Source organism: Meriones unguiculatus, chromosome 6, assembly GCF_030254825.1.
Source record: "Meriones unguiculatus strain TT.TT164.6M chromosome 6, Bangor_MerUng_6.1, whole genome shotgun sequence".
In the NCBI taxonomy this organism is placed as follows: domain Eukaryota; kingdom Metazoa; phylum Chordata; class Mammalia; order Rodentia; family Muridae; genus Meriones; species Meriones unguiculatus.
In genome coordinates, this window is record NC_083354.1 from 30,008,173 (window position 1) to 30,035,096 (window position 26,924).

The 26,924-nt window shown below is 45.3% G+C and overlaps 1 protein-coding gene across 2 annotated transcripts in view; it reads right to left on the reverse strand.

Moving 5' to 3' along the window:
- Positions 1-1,728: 1,728 nt before the first annotated feature.
- Positions 1,729-26,924, reverse strand: part of Lars2 (leucyl-tRNA synthetase 2, mitochondrial) — a 104,744-nt gene continuing 79,548 nt past the window's right edge. For both annotated transcript variants that reach the window (XM_060384995.1, XM_021646552.2), the window contains exons 12-21: positions 25,917-26,200; positions 23,832-23,930; positions 20,564-20,701; positions 14,179-14,279; positions 13,580-13,762; positions 12,182-12,351; positions 10,267-10,344; positions 9,338-9,449; positions 4,849-4,976; positions 1,729-2,808 (exon numbers count right to left, since the gene is read on the reverse strand). In XM_060384995.1, coding sequence (XP_060240978.1) covers positions 2,629-2,808; positions 4,849-4,976; positions 9,338-9,449; positions 10,267-10,344; positions 12,182-12,351; positions 13,580-13,762; positions 14,179-14,279; positions 20,564-20,701; positions 23,832-23,930; positions 25,917-26,200 — 1,473 coding nt within the window. In that variant the 3' untranslated portion in view covers positions 1,729-2,628. The remainder of the gene's footprint in view (positions 2,809-4,848; positions 4,977-9,337; positions 9,450-10,266; positions 10,345-12,181; positions 12,352-13,579; positions 13,763-14,178; positions 14,280-20,563; positions 20,702-23,831; positions 23,931-25,916; positions 26,201-26,924) is intronic.

Here is a 26,924-nt window from a genome sequence, read left to right on the forward strand (position 1 = left end):
CATACTGTTATTTTGCTTCATTCATTTACTATCCCAGGAGGCTTCAGACATACCACCTTCCTGCTTAGGCTTCCCAATGCTGAAATTAAAAGTATATACCACCACATTGACCTGACATTACACATATTTATATCTTCTCTATTATTGAAATACTTGATGACAAAAAAAGAGAAAGAAATGCAAAATCATAAGCAGAAAAAAAGACCCTTACCAAGTGATTTGTAGGGGTGGAAGAGATAGCTCGGCAGTTAAAAGACCTTGCTGCTCTTACAGAGGACTCAGGTTCAGTTCCCAGCACCCATACAGGATGGCTCCCAACCTCCTGTAACTCTAGTTCCAGGATGCTACAGCCACCTACATGCATATGGTATACATACAGACAAGCTAGCACACACATATGCACATAAATATGTTAAATTATGGCGATGCTTGTCTGAAACCCCACTACTCAGGAGGATGAAGCAGGAATATCAACTTGGGCTGTGGAGTGAGGCTGACACAAAACAAAAGGTTAGGATCGCATTATCTAGGGTATCTTGCTTTTAGTTATGAGAAAATTTCCATGTCACAATTTTAAAAACTGTCTTTCATTGGCTGCCTTTTCTTCCACTGACTGGATGCTCATATTTGTAATGACCTGTTCTCTGAAGGAGTGTATTCTGGCTGGGATGAGGAATGCCTGGGCAGTTTACCACCTTACTTAATGTTTTCTTCTTGGAGTCAGTTTCATTTTCTTTGGCAGAAGCCCACTCTGGCAGGATCCATTTAGGGCACAATTTTCCTTGCTAACAAATTCTCTTCATCTGCTTCCCCAACACAAATAGCCTTCATCCATTTGGAGCCTGAATCTCTCTGAAGCTAGCAACAACCTTCATCCTAGCCCTATAGAACCAAGCCCAGGCTCCCGGCCTCTCACCAACCATCCAGCAGAGTAGGCACCATTGTTGTGGTTTCCCAGACTTAGAGACTGACTAGTTTCCCATAAGGAGAGCCCCAGCCAGGCTGCCGGAAAGGCTGGCACCTCATCATGTTGTCACACAACAAGCAAGATGGGTATTTAGGTGAAGGCCTGGTGACACAGGACAGCATTAAGAGAAGCCAGATGTGAGTGTGCACCCTGCCGCTTTCACACATTAGCTTTGAAATCTAGGCAAATTACTGAGCCTCTAAGCCTGGGGTTTCTTCACATTCATGAAAACAATTCCTTACTCTAGGGTTTTGGTAGAAACTAACTGAGGTAATGAGTTTCTGACTCAGCTCACACCCCACCCCATGTACTCACCCCCAGGAGCAATTTTCTGTCCAATTGTTCTGTCATCTCAACTGTCTCCTAGAGTACCAATGAGCTTGTATTTCCAAGTTTCATCCCCATGGAGAGAACATTCTTCAATGCCCAATGTGTCATCCCGGCAGCCTACAGATTTTATTGGTTCGCTGCTTAGGGCGATAACACCCAACTAAAAGACATCCTACCGTTAGCTCATCAAGGCCACTGAGCTCATTCCAGGAGAACACAAAACAGCAAAAAGCCCTCACCTTACCTCCATGTGCCTCCTGAGTCATGGGACCATCATCTGTGTCAGCTTGAGGATCCTCTTAAAACACTTCCTCAGAGCCGCAGCCTGCCTTTCTGCGGCCGGCCCCAGTCTCTCCCAACTCTACTTCATGGTACTGGGCCAAACTCACCCCAGGTAAGATGAAAATGAAGGAGGAAAAACTAGGTAGAAATTATGGTTCATAACATTTATTAATCCGATAGTTTTCAAACTTTGTTGTCCATTAGGATCAATAGCAGTTTTTCTATGAGACAGAGTCAAATGTAGCCAAGATGGCTTTAAACTCCTTATGATCCTTATGCACCAGTCTCTCACACTGTGAGATTACAAGTGTGTGCTACCATACGGTTTTTCTGGTAGAGCTGCTTTGCCTTTTTGTGTTGGGGATGGGAACTAGGACCTTGCTATGCTAGGCTCACACTCTAGCACTGAGCTATACCCTCAGCAGCCTCACCTGGAAAAAAAGGTAAAATCCTTTATGATAGCTACAATTAAGTTGAAATTTAAGACCAGGCACAGTCTCAAGCTTAAGACCCTGTGTGTGAGGCTCTCTTGTTCGTGGGCCTAGATGAGCATGGTTTGAATAAAGTGTGAACTCAAGGTGACGGAACCACAGGTATTCCAGGGTGGCGGCACACAGCCAGGCCAGTGATGGCGGAGGACATTGGCCTGCTCCCAATTAACCCTTAGAACGGGAATATAAGGTTCTTCAATAGCACAGGTATGTCTCAACATGATACATGTTTATGACAGGAATGGCAGGAACACATGACAGCCACCCCTGGGTGACATCACAGTCTAGACACGGAGCTCGAACATCCTGAGCTGTTTACTTTCTTTCCCCCACCCTCCAACTAAGTATTAGCCCCTCGCTCAGGCCATGTCTGTAAGAGCACTTTACTAATGATCCACATAAAGTCAGCTCTGTCTGATATACTAGTGGTCCACACCTGCTATGATTTTGCTGTCTCCCAAACAGCGAAGTCATAGCAGCTTGGACACAGGAAGTGACATCTAAGCGAGCATTCCTTTCCTTGATCTGGGAAGAGAAGGAGGGTCCTTAAAGCCCTGGTCACTCCTGCACCAGGAAGTTGATGAGAGCAGTTCTCGGGGAGAGGAAGGCCTTCTTGATGCTTCTCCCCTGCAGCAGCCTGATGCCCAGCTCACTCTGGAGAACAAGTTCATGGACTTTGTCCTGGTCCTGGGCAACTTGTTGGGGCACAGAGATCTTGCCATAGGCCTTGTTGTTGATCTGAGGAGAAAAAGAACAGAGAGGGTGAGGAGAGTCCACAGGGAGGCAGGCTCTGAGGTGCTCAGCACTCCTGAGCTAAGTATTCTCTCTAAACGTGGGCTTCCTTTGGTCCAGGTTTACACAGATACAACGGAGCCAGGTTTGCTGGACAGATTCAGGAGAATTGCTGTTTCTCAGCCTCCAGCGCGAAGAAAATGAACAATTTATATTCATTTTGTTTATTCTTTTCCTTTTTTTTTGTGCTTTTCTCTCTCTCTCTGGATTTAAGCTCCATGAAGATAGGAACACTGTTGTCCCACTGGATTTTTGTTTTTGTTGAGACAAAGTCTTATCATATGGTCCTGGCTAGCATCAACCTTACAGTGGTCCTCCTGCCTCAGACTCTCAAGTGCTGAGATTACAGAGCAAACCTCTGTGCTTTGCTTGATCTGTGTCCCTAGAACCTGCACTATGGCTGGCCTAGACTCAGGACTGGACATGGTACAGTAGGTCACTTCTTTGAGCTTGTTTCCTTAACTAAGAATGGTGTAGCCTCCTGTAAATAAGACAAGGAAGTCGCATTTGGCTATAAATGGCCTAGTTCCACTCTACCTGCTATCCAGGGATCAGGTAAAAAAAACCTATCCTGGTCTCTTCACCTTCTGTCACATAAGCCGCCGACAGGTAGTCTCTAGAAATGTGTCTCCTATTAAACAAATGGGATCTGCACAGAAGGGAACCTTCAGGGATCTAGTTTTTGCATAAAAGGTTTAAGGGGAAAACAAACATTTCTTCCTGGGCCTGGTGGCACAGGTCTGTAATTCCAGATACCTGGGGGCTGAGGGAAGAGGGTCAAAGTTCAGGGCCAGCCTGGGCTACAGCTCACGCTCAAGGTCAGTTTGGGCAATTTACTGGGACCCTGTCTTAAAGTAAATGAGAAGAGGGCTGGGAATGCAGCTTAGCAGGACACTACTTGCCTGGAAGGCACTGGGCTCTAGGTTCAACACCAGAACGTAAAAACAAAATAAATAATAATAAAAAAATTGAACCTTGAACCGGGCAGGTGGTGCACACCTTTAATCCCACCACTCAGGAGACAAAGGCAGGAAGATCTCTAAGAATTTGAGGCCAGCCTGATCTACAGAGCAAATTCTAGGACAGCCAGGGCACAGAGAAAGCTTGTCTCAAAAGACAAACAAACAAAAAATGAACCTTGAACTTCCCTACCTACATTATTACTCTTATATACTGAAAATGGTACAGTTAACCAAAACAAAGAAAGAAAGAAAGAAATAGGGAAAAAAGTTATATATAGTTTTACTAAAATATGTTTGACAGAGACATTAAATTTATTTTTTTTTATATATTTTATTTATCATTTATACAGTATTGTGCCTGCATGCCAGAAGAGGATACCAGATCTCATTATAGATGGTTGTGAGCCACCATGTGGTTGCTGGGAATTGAACTCAGGACCTTTGGAAGTACAACCAGTGCTCTTAACCTCTGAGCCGTCTCTCCAGCCCCCAACATTACATTTTTTAAAAACTTTTATTTCATGTGAGTGGGTCATTTGCTTGCATGTATATCTATGTACCACAAGCATGCTTGGTGCCCGTGGCGGTAGAAGAGAGCATCAGAGCCCCTGGAACTATAGTTACTGATAGTTGTGAGCTACCATGTAGGTGCTGGGCACCAAAGACAGGTCCCCTCGACAGACATCCAGTGGTCTCAACCACCCAGCCATTCCTCCAGCCCCAGAGAGGCATTCTTCTATGTGTCTGCCCAGTGTGCCCCCTAAAGCTACCCAGGTGCTCCTAAATGCAGATGAAGACACTGGAGCCATTAAGGCAGATCCAACTGGCATCTCCCCTTTGCTGTCCTTCCAGGTCCTGGGAGTTAGAGCTTACGTGCTTCTTGGATATATTGAAGGTACAGAGAAGGGAATGCAGGCTTCTGTGTTGTGGGCTTGGTCAAGAGAAAGGGCTGGCTGGGATCACTGGTAGGAGAGTGGTAGTCTGTATAGCACAGTCTGGCCCCATGGCCATGAGTGACACTCACCAGAACAACCATCTGCACCGTATCGGGCTCCTGGAGAGACTCTGAGTGTGCAGTGGGCCAGGCCTGAAGCATCACACCAGCATCCCAGGCATAATGGTCACAGAGCTTGCTTGGCACCAGCGCCAAGCCTGCAAAACCAAGGCACAGAAAGTCAGATCACTCTGAACACACAGAGGGTGCTCATGAACAGGGTGCAAGGCTCTGCCCTTGGCATAGAGCCTTTGAGGAGGCTAGTGACGACATTTCCCATGAAGTTGTGTGGACTGGCCACTCTGAGCAGTGCTAGTGCTTTCTACTTTGTTGGTGTCTATCTTGGGTTCCTGTGCCAACATCAGAGATTATGATAACTTTTAAAACTTTTTCCTATATGACCTCTTATGACTGGATGGCGATCAATGGGTAGAAATGAAGTCTGCTTAGGGCCTGAGGACCAGTGGTGTACTGGTGCACAAGGAAGAGCTGACCTCTTCCCACAGCTGTAACCCCAGGTTTCAGGCAGCCTTTCTCTGAACAGCATCCAGAGATGTGAGGATGGATGGACATGGTACTCTGAAATGAGTGGAAAAGCAACACTGCCAATGCTGCCAACGCTGGGGTTACCCCTTTGTTGGAGAAGGAATGCCTACCTGAGAACTGGCCCCAAGTACAGACTGTCTTCACAGCTTCTCCCACCATGAGTATCTGTGGTCTGAAAATCGTATCCCCAGCCCTTTTTCATATAGAGTACACTGGAGAGGAGGGTGCTCTCAGCTCCCCTGGGAGCTTGACACTGTCATCCTCCTTCTCATGAACAGACCCTTCGCTTAGGGCAGGCCACAAGAAAGTGGTAAGGCATAAACCCTATCTAGTCTTCCGTCCTAGAGTGCTGGGTCTTCTCTTTCCTTTTAGGGCTGGGAATGGAACCCAGTGCCTCAAGCATGTAAGTATATGCTCCACCACTAGGCTGTACCTCAAGATCCCCTTTTTCTTTTAAAAAGAATGTTTTATAGGTTCTCCACAGGAAAGTTATTGCTTCTTTACATATGTGTATATTATAGCTGTGCTGGTGATGAGCTCGGGGCTTCTCATGTACTAAGCAAGTGTTCTACCGCTGAGCTACACTCACGACTCTTATGTAATTTGAAAAGGTATTCAAGTATAGAGTTTTTCCATACTGTGGAATCAGTTCAATGATTTTCTTCTGGTTTCACTGAAAGGTTTCATTTTTTTCCCTAGTTAATTTTCAAATTTAGTAGTAATTTATTTTGTTTATAAGAAAATTATCTTCAAAAACACAAAGTAAACTTTCCAAACCCAATTTGTTGCATAAATCTTCCTTTCCCCATTGATTTGTGGGTTTTCCTTCAAAATATTATTAAACTAGGATTGGTTTTGGGCTATTGACATTCCAAGTATGGGTATGCAAGGAGGCCAGAATGTGAATCAACACAACTGTTTCCTTTACTTAGTAAAAGCATGCAAGGATACAGCTCATTGAGAAATGTTTCTTAGCATGAACACTATCTTGGGGCTGACAACAACATTGCAAACACACATGAAAAAGCACAAGTATGCATGCGTGTGCATCCACATACAGGACCAGCCTTTTTGAACCATGTGTTAGTAATTTCTGGTTCATGCTCACCACAAGCTCCCCTACTTCTCTGATTGAAACTAACAGCCCTTAGGTAAGCTGGAATGTTGTGGATATAAACATAGTTTGGTTTTAATCCCAGGTGTGAGATGTGGGACTGATTCACATGGTCCATAGCAGCAGACTACTGGCCTCATGCAGGCTCTGAGAGAAGCTCTTTGCCAGCTGCAGAATAGTTTAAATCTGAGGATGCTGGTGAGAAAATAGATGCCAGAGCCCAGAGAGTGTGGAGGAGAGAAAGAACAAGGCTGCACCTGCTTCCTCCCTGCGGCTCCTGTTGCTCTTATGAGACAAGAAGTTGGAGATCTCCTGAAAGGAGGATTGGACTGGCTCCAAAGAACCCAATGACCCTAACCAGCAGGAAGCAGCTAAGAGAAGTGTGGCCCCTCTCCCACTAACCCTTTGTCTCCCCTACCTAGTATTGGAGTGTTGGGATTGGGATGGAGTAGGGAGAAAGAGATAAAAAATATAAATAAAGGAGTTTTAAAAACTTATACCAACACCTGGGTTGTGGACAGGCCACTGAGCAGTGCCAATCATTTTATTCTACTGGCCTCTGCCTTGGCTCCTGTGCTGGTGCCATATTCATTCACTGTAGCTTTTTAAGTTTTCTACCTGATATCCAGGTGACCCCATATAGCCAGTTACTCGGAAGGAAGTGAAGGCTCCTTAGGGAATGAGACCTGAACTCCTCCTGGCCCAGCTGGTCCTGGCCTCATCTATTGCATTTCTCAATGAGCTTAATGGCCTTTTGGCAAATGCAGAAAATTCTCTGGCTTCTTCCTTCCCTAAAAGTGAGATGGAGGTCACAGAAAACAGACAATCATGTCTTTATTTGTTGAGCTGGTAGTGGTTTGTCCTGTGACCCAGATGTGTTGGGAAGGCTTCCAAAACTTCTGTATAGAAGTCATACAGGATGCCTAAGACATGAAAGGACCTTGGATGAAAATGCTCTGAACAGAAGCTGCTATAAATTCCACTGAAAAAAACAAGGAAGCCCAGATTTCCTGGAGGAATCAGGATGCTTATTTATAGGTATGGTTCTAGCCAGGCTCTCCCTGCATGGTGGGTGTGGCTTTGCTGCAAGGGTGGAGCTTAGTTCCCTGCATATGTGCAAGTTCTTGTCACTTGGCTCTTTTAAGTGAAATTAACCAACGTGTTCATGGTAAATGCAAAGACACAGCCAAGGTGACAGGTCAGATGGGGTTAGTCTGAATGCAGGCCATAAGTGACAAAGTTCTGGCATTCAGGGCAAGCTGCACCCCTTTCATACCCACCTCTGGTGAGCTGACCCTCCTGCAGAAGCTAAAAGACAAGCCTCCCCACTCCCACGCTGAGCCAGGCTGCCTTGGTGGCCCACAGTGAATTCTGGGGTTGGAAGTGGTGGTCACAGTTTCTGAGGATGGCAGTCCTCTTCTGGTGGCATTTTGGGTCTGTGCCTGCCCTCATCTCCCCATCCTTGTTTGTTAGCTGATCCCACTGAGTAGGGCTGGGTCTGTGCTGACAGTGCTTATAGCAGCTCTGACAATTCCAAGAAAATGAACAGGAAGCAAGGCCATTTCACACTGACCTTTCCCAGAGAAATAAATTTGCTCAAATGCTTCTGAAAGAACAACATCCACATTGCATGAATATATGGTCAGAAGCTGGAGTGTGGCACAGTGGCAGAGCATGGGCTTCCCATGCACAAAGCTGGACTCAATTTCTAACACCAGAAACTAACAACAAACACACAAAAAACAAACAAAACCCGTCAGTGCAGCCGGCATTAGGTACTTTGTGGGTTCTTCTTTCTTCCACTTTTCTCCACCCCTTTTCTTCCACCCTTTCAACCCGCTAACTAGATAAGAGAGGAAAAAGGATAAAGAGGAAAAAAAAAATCCCTGAATAAAGTCAGGGGTCAGAGAGGAAGCAATGTTATCGTCAGACCACTTCCTGCCGACTAGGGGTGTTGGGCTCCTTGGGGCAAGTTTGATCTTTGCCATCAGGATATCTAATTTCTTCTTCTTAACAACTCGTGATCAACAGCAAGCAAACAGCACGCAACCAGCAACTGCCACCACCACCTCTCAGGGCCCTAGAATTTGTATACCCTTGAAAAAGTCCCCAGAATTCCAAAATTCACACAATTGCAGAAACTATCTGCAGCTCGACAAATCATGCCCCTGCTAGAGCATGAGGGAAATCATAGTCAGCTGATGTGAAGCAGCCCTATATCCCCATACCTGGGATTAAAATATATTTTTATAATATTTTTGTGGTTTTAAAAAATCAAAATTCCAGAATTCTTATCACACACCAGAGGACCTGGTGGGAGGGAGGTCCGGTGTTTGCATGGCATTTTGGAAGTAGCTTTGGATACCAAAACAGAGAAAATCTGAGTTTAGCGCATGAGTTCACAATGAAGGCAGGTTAGGTAAAAGTGCTGGTCCAGCAAGGTTGCTGATCTGAGTTTGGATCCAGAAACCACGTAAAAGTTGGACCTAGCAGGCTGAGCATCTGTAGTCCAGGAGTGCTGCTATGTGGGCGACAGAAATAGCTCTAGAAGCTCTTGGGCCAGCTAGCCTGGCTCATACATGGTTAATATGCTGCCTCAAAACAAGGTAGAAAGCTGAGAACTGACACCAAAGGTTGTCCTCTGATCTCTACACACATGCACAGCACGTACATGCCTTGCACCCACACCCACAACAAAGCATGCATGCACCTACACACATACGCACTGCAGTGAGCAGCTGAACCCTTCCGGTAGGAAGAGCGCTCTGACAGACATTTGTTTGCTGAGCTACAAATAATCAAGGAGAGGCTTGGGCAAATGTTATTTATAACTAGTTAGACAAGGACCCTCCTACATACCTGCCCAGAGTTCTGAGGTTATATGAGGGGCCAGGGGGGCGGCCATCACCAGCAGGGCACAGAGAGCATCCTCAAACTCCCGGCTGTGAAGAACCACTCTCTGAGGAGCTTGCTAAGGAAGAGGAAGGAACATTTAAGACAAAATAAGCAGGGGTAAGACAGACCACAAATGAAGCAGAGTCCAGAAGCTCAGCAGGTGGAGAAATACTCTTCATAACCTCTTTGCTCAGGTCAGAAGACTTCCCTCACAGAACCACATACATACTCAATGCTCACAACTGCCCTTCAAGGGCAGGATCTGCACCCCATCTGACAGGTAAAGAAGCTAAGCCTCAACAAGGGAGGAAAATCTGCTCTGGGAACAAGGTCACACTTGTAAGCTCTCTGCAGATAATGTTTCCTAAGGTTTTCCACTGTGCAATCCCAGGGTGTGGGTCCTCTCTATGCACCAATTATTGACAAATTCTTCCCTTGTCAAGAAAAGCTGGAGTCACATGCAGCCAAAAGATGATAGCTTGTTGTCAGTGGGAATAACTCTGCTCTGTCTCGGTGAAATGAAAACAAATACTATCCAGCCAAGGAAGCATCCTGATAGGTTCAGGAGATCAGGAGATAAAAGTTAGAACGGAGAGGTCTATGCCTGACCCTGGCTTTACCACGACTCAGTCAGACGTGGTGCTAACCTTCAGGCCTCCATGTCCTCTTACAAGAGACTGGAGATAAAAACAGATGCTTGAAGCTAGGAGGATGACCATAAGTCGGAGGCCAGCCTGGGCTGCACAGTAAGACCCTGTCTCAGAAAAAGCAAATGACTTTGCTCAGATAACCTTTAAAGCCTTGAAGTAGTACGACAGGGTTGTGACCATGGAAGAAATATTCCCAACACTTTCACCCTCTCTCATCAGCTGCTGAGAGGCCCAGCCACTTACCAAGAGGGTGTTGCTGAGTCTTATCAGCTTAGTGACCACAGAGTGCAGGGCAAAGTCTTCTGTGAAATGTCTAGTCACCTGTTGGTAAAAATTGATTTTTTTTTTTACTCATTTTCTTCAAAAATTCCCTTTAGCTTTCTAGAAGAAAAGGGAATGACAATAAACAAACAAAAAGCCAAAACAAAAAACAAAGCTAACAGACTATAACAAAAGATACTTACAAATATATTTACTCCATTGAATAATGACTAGATTTCATGAACACAAATGCTTTTAAATTGAAAGTCGGTGCTGTTTGCACTATTTAAGACTGCTTCTCTTTCCATATCACTGAGACAGTGTTGTTTTCCACAACAGATGTTTAATAAAACAATGCCAGCAGGGCACGGTGGTGCACATCTTTAATCCTAGCACTTGGGAGGCAGAGGCAGGAGGATCTCTGTGGGGTTTAGGCTAGCCTGGTCTACAAAGCAAGTCCAGGACAGTCAGAGCTTCACAGAAAAACCCTGTCTCAAAAACCAAACCAAACCAAAACCAACACCCCCCCCCAAAAAAAAACCCCAAAACACAACAATAAAAAAACAACAACAAAAAGAAAGACAGAGAAAGAAAAACAAACAAACAAACAAACAATGCTATATGCTTGAGTAGGAGGCAGGAGCTGCTGATAAGCAACATAAAAACAATAGTGGATAAAGACATGAAAGACATGTGATGCCAACAAGTGAAAGAACTCAGTTTGCATGATTGAATCCTGGGCTCAATCCCCATCACTACAGTAAAAGTAAGAAAGAAGGAAGGAAAGGAAGGAAGGAAGGAAGGAAGGAAGGAAGGAAGGAAGGAAGGAAGGAAGGAAGGAAGGAAGGAGAGATAAAGAGAAAAGGAGAGAAAGAAGGAAAGAGAGAGGGAGAGAGAAAGAGAAAGAGAGAAAGAATATGCACATTCTTAAGATGTCATGAGTTTACAGCTGAAATTGTAACTCATCAATTATCTGACCTATGCTCCAGAGAGGAAATGCATGGTAAGAGAGCAACCACTTGTGAGCACTCAGATCCCCAGATTCACCTTGCTGTCTCCCTCTACACAAAGGATGGAGATAAAGTTGAATAAATGCCATTAGATGAGCAGGCTAGACCCAGAGCCACTCATTCAGGTCATGAAAACAACAACAAGGGAAACGAAATAAACAAAAACCTGCTATGTCATCTGGTAACGAGGGGCCTTGGATACATACCCTCAGAAACTTGGATCATTAAGCTTTCCCTTCTTAGCTCAGCGGACGGAACCCTGGCCCCAGCACAATCTAAACATGTGTCTTACCACCAACCTACACCCAGCACTGAATTAGCATGTAAAAAAGATCAGCCTAAGAGAATTTGGGTTATCAGATACCCATTAAAAATAACCTCCTGTCTGGTGAAATTAACCTAAAGCAAGTCCCCAGACACTGTAAAAAGGAAGCTCGTGGAAGAGCTCCTGCTGAGGACAGGGAGCTTTTGTCCCAGTCTGTGTAGTATTTTAAGTGAGGCCTGTTTGGGTCTGAAGCTCATCTATGAGACGATGTGGTATTTTATGGCAGTTTCTGTCTCTTTCCACTCTGCACCCCTGCTCACACAACGTACACTGCCTCATCAGAGACACATTAGCTTGTCTGCCTGCAGTCAAGTCCAGAGACACAGGAAATAGGTAGCTTCCTGAGCAATAGGTGACAGGGTGGGAGGGGCAGCCAGTTTTTGAGAACATCTCTTTCCATTAGGAAAGCCAAAACAGTGATAGCAATTAATAGCAACAAGGTCACATCACAAAGCAAGAAGACCTGCTGTGGCCCCCAGAGCATGAAGGCTGCACAGACCATTAGATTACGGTTCCCTCAGGATGAATAGTGACCAACTTCTCCAGTCCCATAAATTCTGACCTGAGTTATGACTGAGTTTTTGTACTCCCAGAGGCTTTGGGCCTTGGCTTTCTCCTGGTTATTCAGCAGCTGAGGCTGGGGCGCCGACCCAGAAGTCCTCGCCTCGATGAATCGTGTTATCAGTAACCACAGCCTTTGTTGCCACCTCAGCACTCCAATGAATGCAGGAGCTGCATTTTGTGGCCATCAAAAAGACAAAGAAAGAATATTGATTAGAAGGGAATGAAAAAAGCCCCATGGTCCTTGCAGAGTCATCTCCACCTCCTTTCTGGCCCCCTGATATCCTGAGCATGGGCAGAAGGGCTCTCAGCAGTTGCCACCTGTCCTGGGCTGGGCACCAGCACATGGCTTTGTGGGCCAGCAAGCTTGCTGAGACAGGTACGCCTTGGGGCCAACAGCGTCCTCAAGATAGTTGCCAATACAAGCAGAGCTGGCATCTCATGAGGACAGGTAGCGTGGCGGTGGCTGCACAGCAAGCTTGGCACAGTGTGAGGTCAGCTACCAACCCCTCCAAACATGTTCACCAGGCAGAACCACTGCTCTGATCCGAGGAAGCAGAACGGTCTACTTGGTGATCCTGGGTCACACAGCTGACCAAATAAGGGTGGGGTAGATGCCTGAACCCTGTGGCCACTGGGCTGGATACTCTCAAGAGTGGGAGCCAGCAGGGACAGCTGAAGGCTTGTGAAAAGCAGATGTGGGGACCTGCACATATAGAAAGGAGAAAGCTGAGCTAGTGCCTACCCTGTTCTGCACGCCCTGTCTCTGTTACTTACAGGCAGTCTGTTAGGACTTGCATCTGCTACCACTGCCTAAGACATAGTGAGAAAACAGGCCAATCCTGAGATAAACAGACTCCTCCCACAGGCACTCGCTTTCACTTCCCACAACCACATCCAGGCAGATCACAAGGGCAAAATGAAAGCTCTGGAGAAACAAATTTCGAGAGGAGAAGTAAAGTTAGCAGGGAGCAGCTGATAGATTGCATGTGATTCCAGAATCCAGGCATCATCTTGATGAGGGAACTTTTCAGGGAATGTTGAAGAAGACTGGCCTGTAGCTCAGCACACCTAAGAAAGCACAGGAGGTTGGTCTTCACGGAAACAGCTGTCCGAGACCTCACATTGTAATCCGCACAGAGCTGGCGATGTGGGCCCCACCTCCAGCAAACACAGGGCTGGGAGTGTGCGTGCGCAGTGCGAACCCGCCCCACTCCCCACCAAAGGGAGCCAGGCCTTTGAATAATAGAGCTATGGTCTTGGAGTGGGGCAGAAGCATGGACATGTTGACTTCTAGACTCCTCTGTTACTGTTTCCAGCAAGACATCTCCTTCCCCGGTTCCTTCAGAGTCCAGAGCAGCCTGTAGAGGAAGCAGGCAGGAGAAGGAAGGAGACTCACTCTTTACATCCCACAAGATGTCCTTCTCAGGAGAGGCTGCAAAGAAGATGAAGAGCCGGATTGTGTCAATCCCATACTGTGCCACGATCTCCTCAGGGTCCACTCCATTGTGTTTGGACTTGCTCATCTTCTCCCACGTCACCTCTAACTTCTCTTTCGTTTTTGCACAAACAGGAGCAGGGCCTAGATGACAAAATAATACTGATTCTGAATGGGTCCTGAACAGGGAGGTAAGGGGACTAGAGCTGCTCTAGGATGCCAAGGAAGTGGGCAGGGGGGAAGTCCCATATTTTGAACTGTGCTCTGAGGCCTTGTGGGAAATGACCCTGGAAGATTCCATGCTCTGTGTCTGAGGCTCTGTCTAGCAATGGGCTGTCATCTAAAGCCAGACAAGCTAGGGACATGTGAGCAAACACTATGTGACACGGGATGGGGCTGGCTAAGAGGGATAACCAGTCCCAGAACAGCCCACAGAGGCCTGCCCAGGGTCTGTCTTAGACTCTGCACCCAGCCAGAGCCCAACAGTAGATACTGGCTTCTTAAAAGCTCTGGACCTGGCCTTGGGTCTTACCTGCCCCAGCCAGGCTGGGCTCCCTTACCTGTGAAGTCTACATCCTCCCTCCGCAGACACTGTCCAGATGGAAGGCGGAATGTCTGTCCCTTGATAAGGCCTTGGGGCAGCAGTTTACGGAAAGGTTCCCTGAAGAAAAATCATGGAAAATGAGAGCGTGTGTGTGTGTGTGTGTGTGTGTGTGTGTGTGTATAGCAGCTGGGACACAAGGTATCCAGAAATCATGACTATGGACCACAACTTAAAATAGGCTTCGCTCCTTGGATACAGAGATAACATTAAGTCATAGCAGCAGCCAAGTTTAAGCTTATATTTCCAGATAGGCCTGCTGAGACTCTTTTAAATCTGATGAGTTAGCCAGGAATGGGCAATGTTTGGTAACATCTAAGTATTACCTACCTGTTCTCCTTGGCCCATCTCACTGTAAGGAGGCAGCTATCAACAGCTGGAGTATGTGTTAGTTACTTTTCTAGCCGCATGACAAAACATGACCAAGGCAACTTATAAAAGAAAGCATTTAATTGGGCTCATGGTTCTAGAGGGCTAAAGCCCGTGACCATCATATTGGAGAGCACAGTAGCAGCCAGGTAGGCATGGCGGGTCCTCCAGAGGAGCAGCCAGTGCTCTTGACTGCTAAAGCCATCCACCGCTCCAACCCTGGCCCCACACCTTCTCCCCGCTCTGACAGCAGGGATGAACTTGAACTCAGTCAACTAGCTTTGAACACAGAGATCCGCCTGCCTCTGTCCCCTGGGTGCTGAGATTAAAGATATGTGCCACCACACTCACCACGATGGTTTATTCCTAAGAACCACTCATTTTCCCCGTTTTAGTTTGTTTTGTAAGAATCTGCGCGATTCAATTTTGATGCATTTCAGCAAGTAGTTCCAGACACCACTCTATGGAAGTATCTCATGTTCTGTTATGAGGGGCTTGTTCATTTACACTGCCATGGCAGACCTTCCAGCATCTCAGGGAATCAGAGATCCTGAACTGGCCCGTCGAGCTGCAGACCAGGTTAGCCTTGCAGGATAGTAACATAAGATCCATACTTTCTGTTCAAGGTCATCTGATTTAGGTGAGTAGTGATCCAAGTAAGTCCAACAAAGGTCCCTGTACAACAGCTGTGGGTGGAGTAGTGACAAGGAGAAGGACATTTTCTAGTAGATTAGAGAGGGCGGACAGGGCAGACGAGATTGAGAGAGATGAGGGCCAGAAACATAAGATTTCTGAATATTGTGTGTGTCAATCCCATAATGCACCATAATGTCCTCAAGGTCTAGGTCTTAAATGCATGTTCTTTCTGCCTGAGATGCAGCCTGCTGCCCTGTTCTAAAATCCTTAAATGAAAATGTGTGTGTGCATATGAGCAGCACAGGCACACATGCGCGCGCGCGTGCACACACACACACACACACACACACACACACACACGCCTAGGGCTATACAGAAGCAATGGTGAGAGTTGGTGTACATTTACAAAAACAGAAAAAAAAAACCTCCAGTGTAGTGAACAGTCAAAAACAAATGCTGAGTATCATGTTTTCGAGGCCTCAGGCAGTGAATTAGCTGATGTCACAGGGCCAGATGAACATGTCAGGACAGGCTGGGTGCAGAGAGACTTAAGATGAACACAAAGGAGCTAGTGCTCCACAAAGTAGGAACGCTGTACCTCAACACCAAGAGGCACCTCCAATGAGCCCCACAAATCTGAGCCATGTCCCCCAGCTGCATGTTCTTAGCACAAGTTTATCTTGTGTTTATTCAATGTTGTTGCTACTGCCTCGGGTGCCAGCATCCCCAACAGGGTGTGAGGCTCTCTAGCTCTTCTTTCACACTGGGCATGAACACACACATGTGTTTTAGTCACATGTAGGAGAAACTCAGGGAAGTGGAAGTGTGGGTCAGTGGTACAATACATGGGGACCACACATAAAGCCCTGGCTTTACACTTAGCACCCAAAAAATATGCCTAGAGTGAGTAAAATCAGCAGCATTAAGACTCAGGGGACTGAGCCAGGCGAGATGGTGCACACCTTTGATCCTAGCACTCAGGGAGACAGAGGCAGATGGAACTTTGTGAGTTAAAGGCCAACCTGCTCTACAAGTGAGTCCAGAACAGCCAACGCTACACAGAAGAAAAAAAAAAAAAAAACAGCCAACGCTACACAGAAAAACCCTGTATTTAAAAACAAATAAATAAAATCAATACAACAAACCAACAAACAAAGAAAACACCTCAGGGGACTGGGTATAAGATTTCATACCTGTAACCCCAGCCACTCAGAAGGCCAAGACAGGATGATCCTGAGTGTGAGGCAAGCCTAGGCTATATATGACATTTTCTGAAAGAAAAAAGATGTAATGGCAGGGAGTTGTAATCCTGTTATTTATTATCATCATTGAGGTTGTGTTGTTTGGTTTTGGTTTTGATATAATCAAGTAACCCACCACTGCCACCTTCTGGGAATGGGTAGAATTGCAACTCACCAGCCAGACCCTCACCCCAGCTGTTTGTTCTACCTAAAACTGTAATCTGGCTTTTAACTCTCTCTCTCTCACTATGTCTATTATTCTCTCCTCTCTCTTTCCTGTGTTTAAAGCAAACTGTCTAATCACAATTAGCACTCACATTGAAAAGTACAGTAGTCCTGGGATGGGTACAACTTGGTGAATCAGGCCCTCTGTCTTCACTGCCACCTGACTAGTTTGCATTTATTTTCCTATTTCAAGACTACTTCAAAGACTTTGAGTGGGGGACCCAGGTTTTCCACACTGCCCTCTCCCTGTAAGTGGCAGGTGTGCAGTAGAGCAGCAGTGTCCCAGGACCAAGGCTCTGGTAATGAAGTGTCTCAGTTTCTGAAAGTTATGCTACTAGTTCGCTAAGGTCCACCTAGCCTCTGGCTTCTCTACAGTCCACCAGGCGCTGCCTCAGACAATGGCTTAGCATAGAGATGGGGAAGGGGCTGGGAACTGGAGAGACGGCTCAGGAGTTAGGAGCACTGGCTGCCCTTTCAGAGGACCCAGTTTTGATTCTCAGCACCTCTATGGAACGTCAGTATCTTTAACTCCAGTTCCGGGGGTCTGATGCCTCTTCTGGTCTCCAGGGCACTGTGCGTGAGCAGTGAACAGAAATACACGCAGACAAGCACCTATACACATAATTAAAAAGGCGTGCGCGCAATGTCCGGCCAAGTGCCCCAAGGCTCCCCTGAGCCCCAGCAGCACTTGGCTTCTGAGGACTTCTCTGCCCCAATCACAGGAAAACATGGATTGAACGAATGTGACTCTCCTGCAAAGGCGGATATGGTCGACCTCAGCCAAGAGAATGAGACTCCTGAATCCCTTCTAAGAGCAGAAGGGGGGGAGGCCAGAGAGTGAAGCCAACAGAAACTTCCTGTACAGAGGTACCAGCATAAATAAGGAACCGTGACGTATAAACTTGTTGAAAATCACTATCCTCCAAAGAACAAGGAACCGTGGGAAAGAACAGCAAAAAACAGTAACAAGTTAGATCACAGTGACCTGAGACACAGGATTAGCTGTCATATATAAATGAGTTATATTCAATCACTTTTAGGAAATTAAGATATATTTGATACATTTAATACTTTTTATATATTTAAGATACATTTATACTAAAAAGAAGACCAGGGGAGCTGGAGAGATGCCTCAGTAGTTAGGAGAGCTCATTGCTCTTCCAAAGGACCTGGCTTTGGCTACCAGCACCTACATGGCAGCTCACAACCTCCTGTAACTCCATTCTAGAGGATCTGAGACATCCTGCAGTTTCTGTGGTGGACCCCCGCACACATGTGATGCAATATACTAGAAAAGGCTCTCTCTCACACATGCATACAGATAAACAGAATTACAGAAGGATAAATGAGAGATGCCTAATATGCTAAAGTGGTCTAATCAAAGTTTCAAAAGAAGAAAATTGGAGGATGGGATGAGGAAGGGACACTTAAGAAGCTCCAAATCCAAAGAAGTCCACAGCTACAGATGGTACAGGAACTTCAATACCCACGACAATGAGGGGGGGTTGGCAGCTGTGCTTAGAGCTGTGCCACTCGAGGGGACCATCAGAAGATGGCCGGGCAGTGGTGGTGGCGCCTTCAATACCAGCACTTGGGAGGCAGAGGCAGGAGGATCCCTGTGAGTTCAAAGCCAGCCTGGTCTACAGAATGAGTTCCAGGGCAGCCAGGCAGGTTACACAGAGAAACCCTATTTCACAAAACAAACAAACAAACAAACAAAATAAAAGTTGTTTGAATATGAAGTTGAAATGAATTTACTTTTAGAAAGAAGAATAAATACATGGACCATCAATAATAGAAACAAAAAGACATACTGAAGAATCTATTTCAGACAAAAAGATTATTTCAGATGTTAAGATTAGAGATGAGAGGAGAGATGGTGAGGAAGGGCATTGGCAAATATGGTTTCAGTGCAAGACCAAAAACACATGTCCAGTTCTCTGGAATTTGACAGGGTTGAGTCAGGGTTGAGTCTAAAAATGATAAAGGATGTGACCAGAGCCAGATTCTCCTGAAGAAAAAGGACAAGAAGGAGGACTTCCCCCAAAGGACAACAAGATTTGTATACTAAAATAACAAAGGCTTTAAATAATGAACCAGCACAACAGAGAAAAAGCCATCAGTGTATGGAGTCCAGATCCTGCCAGCAGGCCCTAAGGACTGTGACAACTCTCAGCAACCCCTAGTCGATACAATGCACTGATTTATGATATGATAAGGACACCACAGACCAGTGGGTAGAGGGCTGAGCTGTTCACCTATGAGACAAAGGCATGAGACGCAATAGCCATGGAAGGGAAGGTTAATTTTTTTTTTTTAATGGGTGGTGTTGGCTATCGATCTATGGTCTAGTACACACTAGGCAAGTACTCTGCTGAATCTCATCTTCAACCCCAGTATTAAGTTTTACTATATTAGATTAAGGACTTCTGCTCATCAAAAGATCCTATAAATAAGAGATAAGCCAAGGATAAGGAAATACTGGCAATACATATAATAAAAAGGAGTTAGCATAAAAAAAAAATCTTCAAAAATGGAGAACCCTGTATGGCTTTGGCTGTATAACCCAAGTTCTGCAATGGAAATTCCAGTCCACACAATGATGGCATTCAGCAACAAAACAGAAAGAGGCAACTCCATGCATCAACCATGCTGAATCTAAAAACACGCTGGGTGAGGAAACACTACGGAATATGTATAGTGTAATTCTAATCACAGAAGGATCAATGCAGGAAAGCCAAACCATGCCTGCTGTTCTAAAATACCACAGAGAAATGGAATTGGGCAGTGAGATGGCTCTGCAGATAAAGATGTTTTCCATACAAGGCTCACAAACCTCATGAGTTTGAGCCCCAGAACCCAAAGGTGGAAAAGGAAACTGATTCCACAAAGTTGTCCTCTGACCTCCATATGCATGCTATGACACACTTGCCTCTCCCCACAAACATACATACATACAACAATAATAAATACAATCAAATCAGACATGATACATTTATAAAGAAAATAAGTAGTTAGGGTTTACTACAGGAGTTATCTGGGGTAGGGATGGTGAGAAAGGGGTGATATAATTGGCAAGGGGCACCCTGCATGCACCAAGGTAACATACCATTCTACTTCCCATTCGGAGGCGGAAGAATGGAAGATCATTTACTTTTTATTTTTTGGTTCTTAGAGACAGGGTCTTTCTATACAGCCCAGGCTGGCTTCAAACCGTAATCCTTTTGCTTCAGATTCCCAAATGTATTGTATAATATATTAAATATATATTTTGTGGGGAAAAAGCATGCACATAAATCTTCAAGACAGTCTCTCTATATGGTCTAAAACTCACAATGCAGCCAAGGTTGGCCTTACGCTTGCAACCATCCTCTTGTCTTTGCCTCCTGAGTGCTAAGACTACAAAAGATTGCCACCCTTTCATACATCTTTTGAAGGTTATGAGGAACACATTATAAGCCAATAGGAAAGACTATTAACGGATTTACAGTGCTACCTTCTGCTCTGGTACACAAATATCAGAGTGACATATTAGGAAAGGATTCAGCCAAGCTTAGAAGTAGTTTACTGACAAGGTGACAAATGTGTGAGATGCTACAAAAACCCTCACAACATCAGAACATTCCTTTCCATCACAAGTAAAAAATCTCAAATGATGTAACAGACAGATGCACTGAAAGCCCCAAATATTCCACACCAAGTGATCAAGAGGCTTGTGTAAATGGACATCAAATTTTAAAGGCCTACAACAGACTCTAGCATTTATGGAAAGCAGGACTTTTTTATACATATATATCTTGATTCAGAAGAGATACCTGCTTCCAGTCATTGCTTGTGAATAAAATTCTTTTGCAAAGTACTATAAATGCTCACCTGTGCTTCACCATCTTTTGATCATGGCAAAAATGACTAAAGAATCTTGCGTAGAACAAGTGCATGACAGCATGCTCTTTTCCTCCAATGTACAGATCCACAGGCATCCAGAAGTCTGCCAGTGCTGAGCCGAAAGGGCTACAAGAAAGATAAATGGGCATTTGAAAGCCTTCTTTGCCACAGCTGCATAAAGTAGACTTGTTTTAATCTGCATATGCCTGGAAAATAGTCAGTGTCAGAAAACATGACTTTCTTTTAATAAAAGGAAAAGTATGTAAGAACTGAGAAAAGGACCAGTGTTGACTGGATCCACAAGTTACCCTCTGACCTCCATGCACAGCTCATGCACACTCATACATACTAAGTAAATGTAATAAAAATCTAAGTTTTGTTGGGCACAGTGGCACACGCCTGTAACTCCAGCACTCAGGGAGGTAGAGGTAGGTGGATCTCTGTGAGTTTGAGGCCAGCCTAGTCTGCAAAGTCAGTCCAGGACAGCCAGGGCCACACAGAGAAACCCTGTCTCAAAAAAACAAAACCACCCCTCTCCGCAAAAAAAGAAAGAAAGAGAAAAAAAAAATGTAATTTTTGAGACAGGTGATGGTAGTGCATACCTTTAATCCCAGCACTTGGGAGGCAAAGGTAGGCACGTCTCTGAGTTTCAAGACCAACCTAATATACACAGCGAGTTCTAGGATAGGCTACACAGAGAAGCCCTGCCTCAAAAAAAAAAAAAAGTAATTTTTGTATAAAACAAGGACAAGATAAAAAGATACCAGCAACAAGGAATCTTCATAGGTTTAATTTTTAGTATGTTTAGACAATTGAGATTTTAAAAATTTTCACCAGTAGAGGGCAACAATAGCATTTATAATAGAAACTAGCATATTAATTGTTCATTTCAAAACAGAAATTGAATCTTATTTTTAAAAGTGCTTTGAAACAGCCAGCAAGAGTCCAAATATGGCTTACTAAAGGAATGAAATTTATCTAGAGTTTGTCATAAAGCATCTCAGTAACTTCCTCATCTACCAGACACTTGTTGACCAGCATGGATGCAAAGGTCAGACTTCCTCCTATTGCTGGCGAATGTACAGAGGAGAAGGACTCTCCAGGTCTTCTACTTGTTGGCTGCAGCCTTGGGAAAGAATCACTGTAGCCGGGAGCAGACTGTGCTGTCTGAAGAGAACTGAGGGAACTTGTGCTTTGGACAGTCTGTGCCCTGACTTTAACATGTTCGGGGTTTTCTCCGCAGGGCTGTAAAGCACGTTTCCCCCGAGCGTGCTCTCGGCTGGCCAGTTCTGAGGCTGGGAACAGAACTGTTGCTGGCATGTTGGGAAGCCTGGCCAAGCAGCGCGCGCCTTAGCATGGGTCTCTTCTGCAGTTCCTGCGGTGCCAGTACTCTCGTAAAATTAAAAACGAGAAAAGCCAGACAAAGCCACCCAAGTCAACCAACCAAACAAATAAATTTCCAACTACCTTTTCTTTTTTTTCCTTATTAAAACAAACAAACAAAAAAAACTTTTCTTAAAAAAATTTAACTGCTGCTGGACATGGTGGCAGAGACCTTTAATCCTAAAACATGGAAAGTAGAGGCAGGATGATCTTTGTGAGTTCAAGGCCAGCTGGTCTACAGAGTGAGTTTCAGTATAACCCTGGCTACACGGTGAGGCCCGTCTCAAATAAAAAAAAAATTAAAAGTAAATAAATAAATGAATTCAATTGCTGTTTCAGGCAATCGTAAAGCCCAAGTTGAGGGCGGTATTTAGCTCACAAACAAGTTTGAGGTAAATGAGGTTAAATGTTCAGTTTTTGTTCTGCCTAGTACACCATTCTAAAGACTCAAGACACTGCTGAATCTGGGGCAGCATGCCAGGAGAAATGTGAAGCCTGTGCTGTTCACAGAGGAAAGCAGCCTGAGAAGAGAAAGCCTCTCGCTCCTCCATGGCTCACACGGCACTGCTCTGGAGTTCCAGGCTCCCTGCGTCTTTCCGTGTACTCAGGATCCCAATCATTTCCGAAATGGACTCAGATTATGGAACCCAAGCTCTACTGCTCTGAACGTGGCTTCAGTATCTGTCACACCAGAAATATGCTGTTGTGCTGCCAATCCAGAACAGCAGGGTGCTTTCTTTGCTTGTTTTCAACATAAGATACTGCTCTGTAGAACAAGACCCACCTCCTGCCTCTGTATGTGGACAGGACATCTCCCTCGTGCTCACGAGCTACCTGTTAAGATCTGTATGCAGAGTGTGTTTGCATGGTTTTAAAGAATAGTTTTCTTTAGCTCCTAATCTAGCTTTGCTTGGCTACCTACTGCTCTTTTGTTTTTGTCTTTCAAAGAAACAGCTTTTGAAAAGTCAAATAGCACTTGAAAGTTTTCCATGAAAAACAGTTCTCCCTGCACCTCAGGCCTGAACCGTAGCCCCTTTTTTTTTGGACATAGGCTCTTGTGCAGCCCAGGCTGGCCTACAACTCTTGATTTTCCTATTCCTGCCTCCTGACTGCTGGGATTATACACATGTGCCAATACTCTTCCACTCTTACTTCAATTATTTTAAAATGTTTATACTCATTACTGATTTCCACTTCAGATTTATGGACCATGTGTGGGAAGAGTCTAAGCGTCTTAGCTCTTCCTTGAACTTTGCCCTGTCTCTCTGCAGCCCATGACCAGGCTACAGCCCCATAAGTGTAGGGTGTTCACATCTTCCTTTGGCTGCTTTGTCAAGTTGTATTATAGCTGGGAATTACTAGGCTGAGTTATCTAACTTAATAATGGACATGCTTGCTTTAAGACAGCCCTGCCTGCTGGTGTTAGGGATGGAAAGGCTCTGTCCCTCAGCCTCCCCAAACTGAGAGCCAGGCATGAGGTGCATAGCTGACCAACAGCAGCCACCACTGTGGCACTGCAGTACTCCAGTCCAGCCTCTGTTCTCCAGCAGCTTCCAGGAGAAGAAAAGGCAGGCCTGGTACAAAGGTGCATCTGCCCACCTAGGGTTCTGAATGAGCGTGTGTACTGTCTTCCCACAGGACTTGCTGAGGCACTTGCAGCTCTGCTGTGGCCCAGGGCTCCTCTGAATCCTCCTCCTGCTTGTACTGTCTCTGGGTACCAGTTACACATACACACGATGTGGGGTTCTGCCAGCTCAGCTCCTCTCTATCCTGCCCAGGCGTGTACCAGCACCTCCCTTGAATATCTAATTCCAACTTGGTTTTGCTTCATGGAGGATGCAAAATGCTACCTGTTACACAGTAGGGACATTACCTATGAGTATTGTGAGGGTCAGTGTATCTGAGGTAGTACCATGCTGAGTCCACAAAGGTATCCATGGTGTCTGTCTCTCTCTTGGCAGCTCCCTTGCACCTGAGAAAAGAAATGTATCAATTGCCTTTTTTCCTAAATTTCAGTGCAGTTTCCCAGGAGCTGTGAGATGTTTCACTCCCCAACATTTCACTTGGAGCAGCATAAGTTTGAGTGAGGGTGCTCTTGGAGAGCAGAGAAAAGAGGGATGGAATCTCCAAGAGGAACAGAGGAAGCTTCACTAAGCACATAAGAGTTTGAGTCTGTTTTCAATTTAAAAATAAAAAGGGTTGTGTATCACATCTCCTATTTGTTAAGCAGTCCACACTGGTCCTATAAATATTACAGAAGGAATCAGCCCTCCCACCCCACCTCAGCTCAGATGATTAAACAGAGCCTACACCTGTAATTTAGTTAGGAGATCTGGGCATGCTAGGGTCCCTCAGGAGAGGAGTTGTTAGAAACACTCCAAGGGAATCTTGTGGGCCACCAGAGAAGGGTGCCAATATCCATAGTCATTCTCTAAAGTAAAGCCAGGTCTTTATTTGGATTGTATCTTACTTTGACCATAAATGTAGAGAGAATATTTTGTGTATTGTATGGATGTATCACCTGTCAATTAAAAATACCAATGGCCTATAGCAAAAGGTAGAATAAAAGGTGGGATATCAAGTAGGCAAAAAAAATTCTGGTGTGAGAGATTCTCTGGGGAAGACATGGAAGGGGATAGATGCATGGTACCTGAGCAAAGGTAACCAGCAGCATAGCAGAACTTAGATTAGAAGAAACAGGTTATTAAGTTATGAGTTAGTCAGTGAAGGAGCCTAGCTATATGGCCTAGGTATCTGTCAATATATTTTGAGTCTGAGTCATTATTCTGGGAGCTTGGGGCTAGGAGGAAAAACCCATGCAACACATAAACAATAGTCTGGGAAGTAACTAGAGGGTAAGGCACCTCCTCTTCCTTGCCCAACTTGGGAAAATAGAGGCCCACTATACAGAAGCAATGACATCCGACTGACACTGTTCGTTTTCGTTAATGTCTCCATGGGCTTGCAGACAGTTAGGTGCTACCTGTGACACCACACCCTGGATGGTAGGAAAGAGGTGCTTTGGCAGATGATGTGCATAAGGTCACCAGGTTGGGCTAGGTAGTATCAGCACAATGTGGGGCAGCAGAACTGGACCAAAGGTGTCACAGATGCTGTCTCATTGGGTTCCCAGAACACCAGGAATTATGAGACAGACTATTCCACCCTACTGTACAGGAGAGCGGTGAGGTTTCAGAGGCTCAGAAATAGACACAAGTCCTTAAAACTCAAAGCAAATGTACAAAGAACCCTCAGCTGCTAGACCCAAGACCACTGTCTATACCTCCATGTTGTCCTACTTGGCTTCACTGGCTTGGTGGTTCAGTCCTAGACTCACTCAGGGAGAGAAGCCAGTGCTCAGGCCTGGGCTCTGACCTCCAGAAATTCTGTAGTCCTGTTAAGAAGCCACAGTCCCACACAGGCTGCAATGTTGTGCTGAATGTGAACACTCCTTCACAAAAGCCAAAGAGGAAAACAGTGGCTTGATGTTAGTCAGTTAATAACAGCATCATGAAAATCATACTTGAGGCACTCTACTGAACTGTTAGAAAAACCTAATCTCACTCTAAAGTGTAGCGAGAGGAAAGAAAGTTGATTTGTTTCAGCAAGGCAAAGAATAAACATACTTTCCTATACTCTATGATTTGTGCTAAGACCTCCACAGCTATCACAGGTCTGCACAGGGAAACTGTCACGGGGGAGAAATACCCTTTCTCACTTGTAGGAAACTCTGTGGAGTAGAAATGGCAGACCATGCATTATGATGAGAATCAATGTCTTCCCTCCATAGGATCAATGTTTCAGGATTGTCTACGGTGATTAGGCCAGAATATAGACTGTTGTCTCAAAGGTTCCAAAATGCCTTTGATATTTCTTTTAGGCTGCTGAAGGCAGTATTTAGCACCCAGTGAGGACGGGGCATCCAAAATACCTCTGGGTGCTGGTGGTAGCTCCTTACCTTGGGCAGGGGCAGTTCACCCACTCCAAAGCGGAGGCCAGTGGGGAGCCTCCTTTGCCAGTGAAAGATGTGATGCTGGGCAAAGTCACAGGCAAGTCTTGCAGTGGCACAGGCACAGAGCCACAGGCTGGGCAGTGGACAATAGGGATCGGTGTGCCCCAGTAGCGCTGCCGCGAGATCAGCCAGTCTTTCAGCTTATTACTTGTCACATCTCCACCCACTTTCAGTGCACGGGCTTTCTGAGTCAGGGCTATAAAAGCATCTTTCCGGGTCATACCTGTAAACTGGAAGTAAGGACAGGCAGCTCTCCACCTACTCAGCACCAGTGTGAGACTCTCAGAAGGGCCTAGCTCTGTGTAGGGCCACATCAGGGCTCCCCCGAGCCCTGGATGCATTTATCTTTATAGGTTCTTTTTTCTTAATTAAAAAAAAATCACATTTGCAATTGCACTGATAGAAAACCAAAGATGATTTTTGATCCTAAAAGTTCGAGGTTTTATTGTTGTTGTTAATTTAAAAATTACTTAGAACTAGAGTTTCAGATGGTTGCAAGCTGCCATGTAGGTGTTGGGTATTGAACTTGGGTCCCCTGGAAGAACAACAGTATTCTCAACTGCTGAGCCATTTCTCCAGCTCTACTTCTAAATTTTAAAGATATTAAACTATTTCCAGGAACCTTGAGAAACAACATTGACCGGGGGCACTGTGCCCACTGTGTGTGGTAGGCAGCTGACCCTGTTTCAGTGGCCCTTCCTTTCTGCCATGTTCTGTAATACCTGAAGAGATAATCACTATCAGTGTCTAGCTACCAGTGAAGAGATGCATGATATGAATTTTCCCTCTCAGAGAGAAAAATATCCAGAGAGAAAAAATTCAATGTCATGTCTTAAGCATGGAGCACTACCTGCCTCAGCTTGAAGAGACAAACCATTGTTGTATCTGCTTCACTGATGCTCTCCAGAGGCCAAACTAATTGGATGAAGTGAGCCACGGGCTTTCTAACATTCA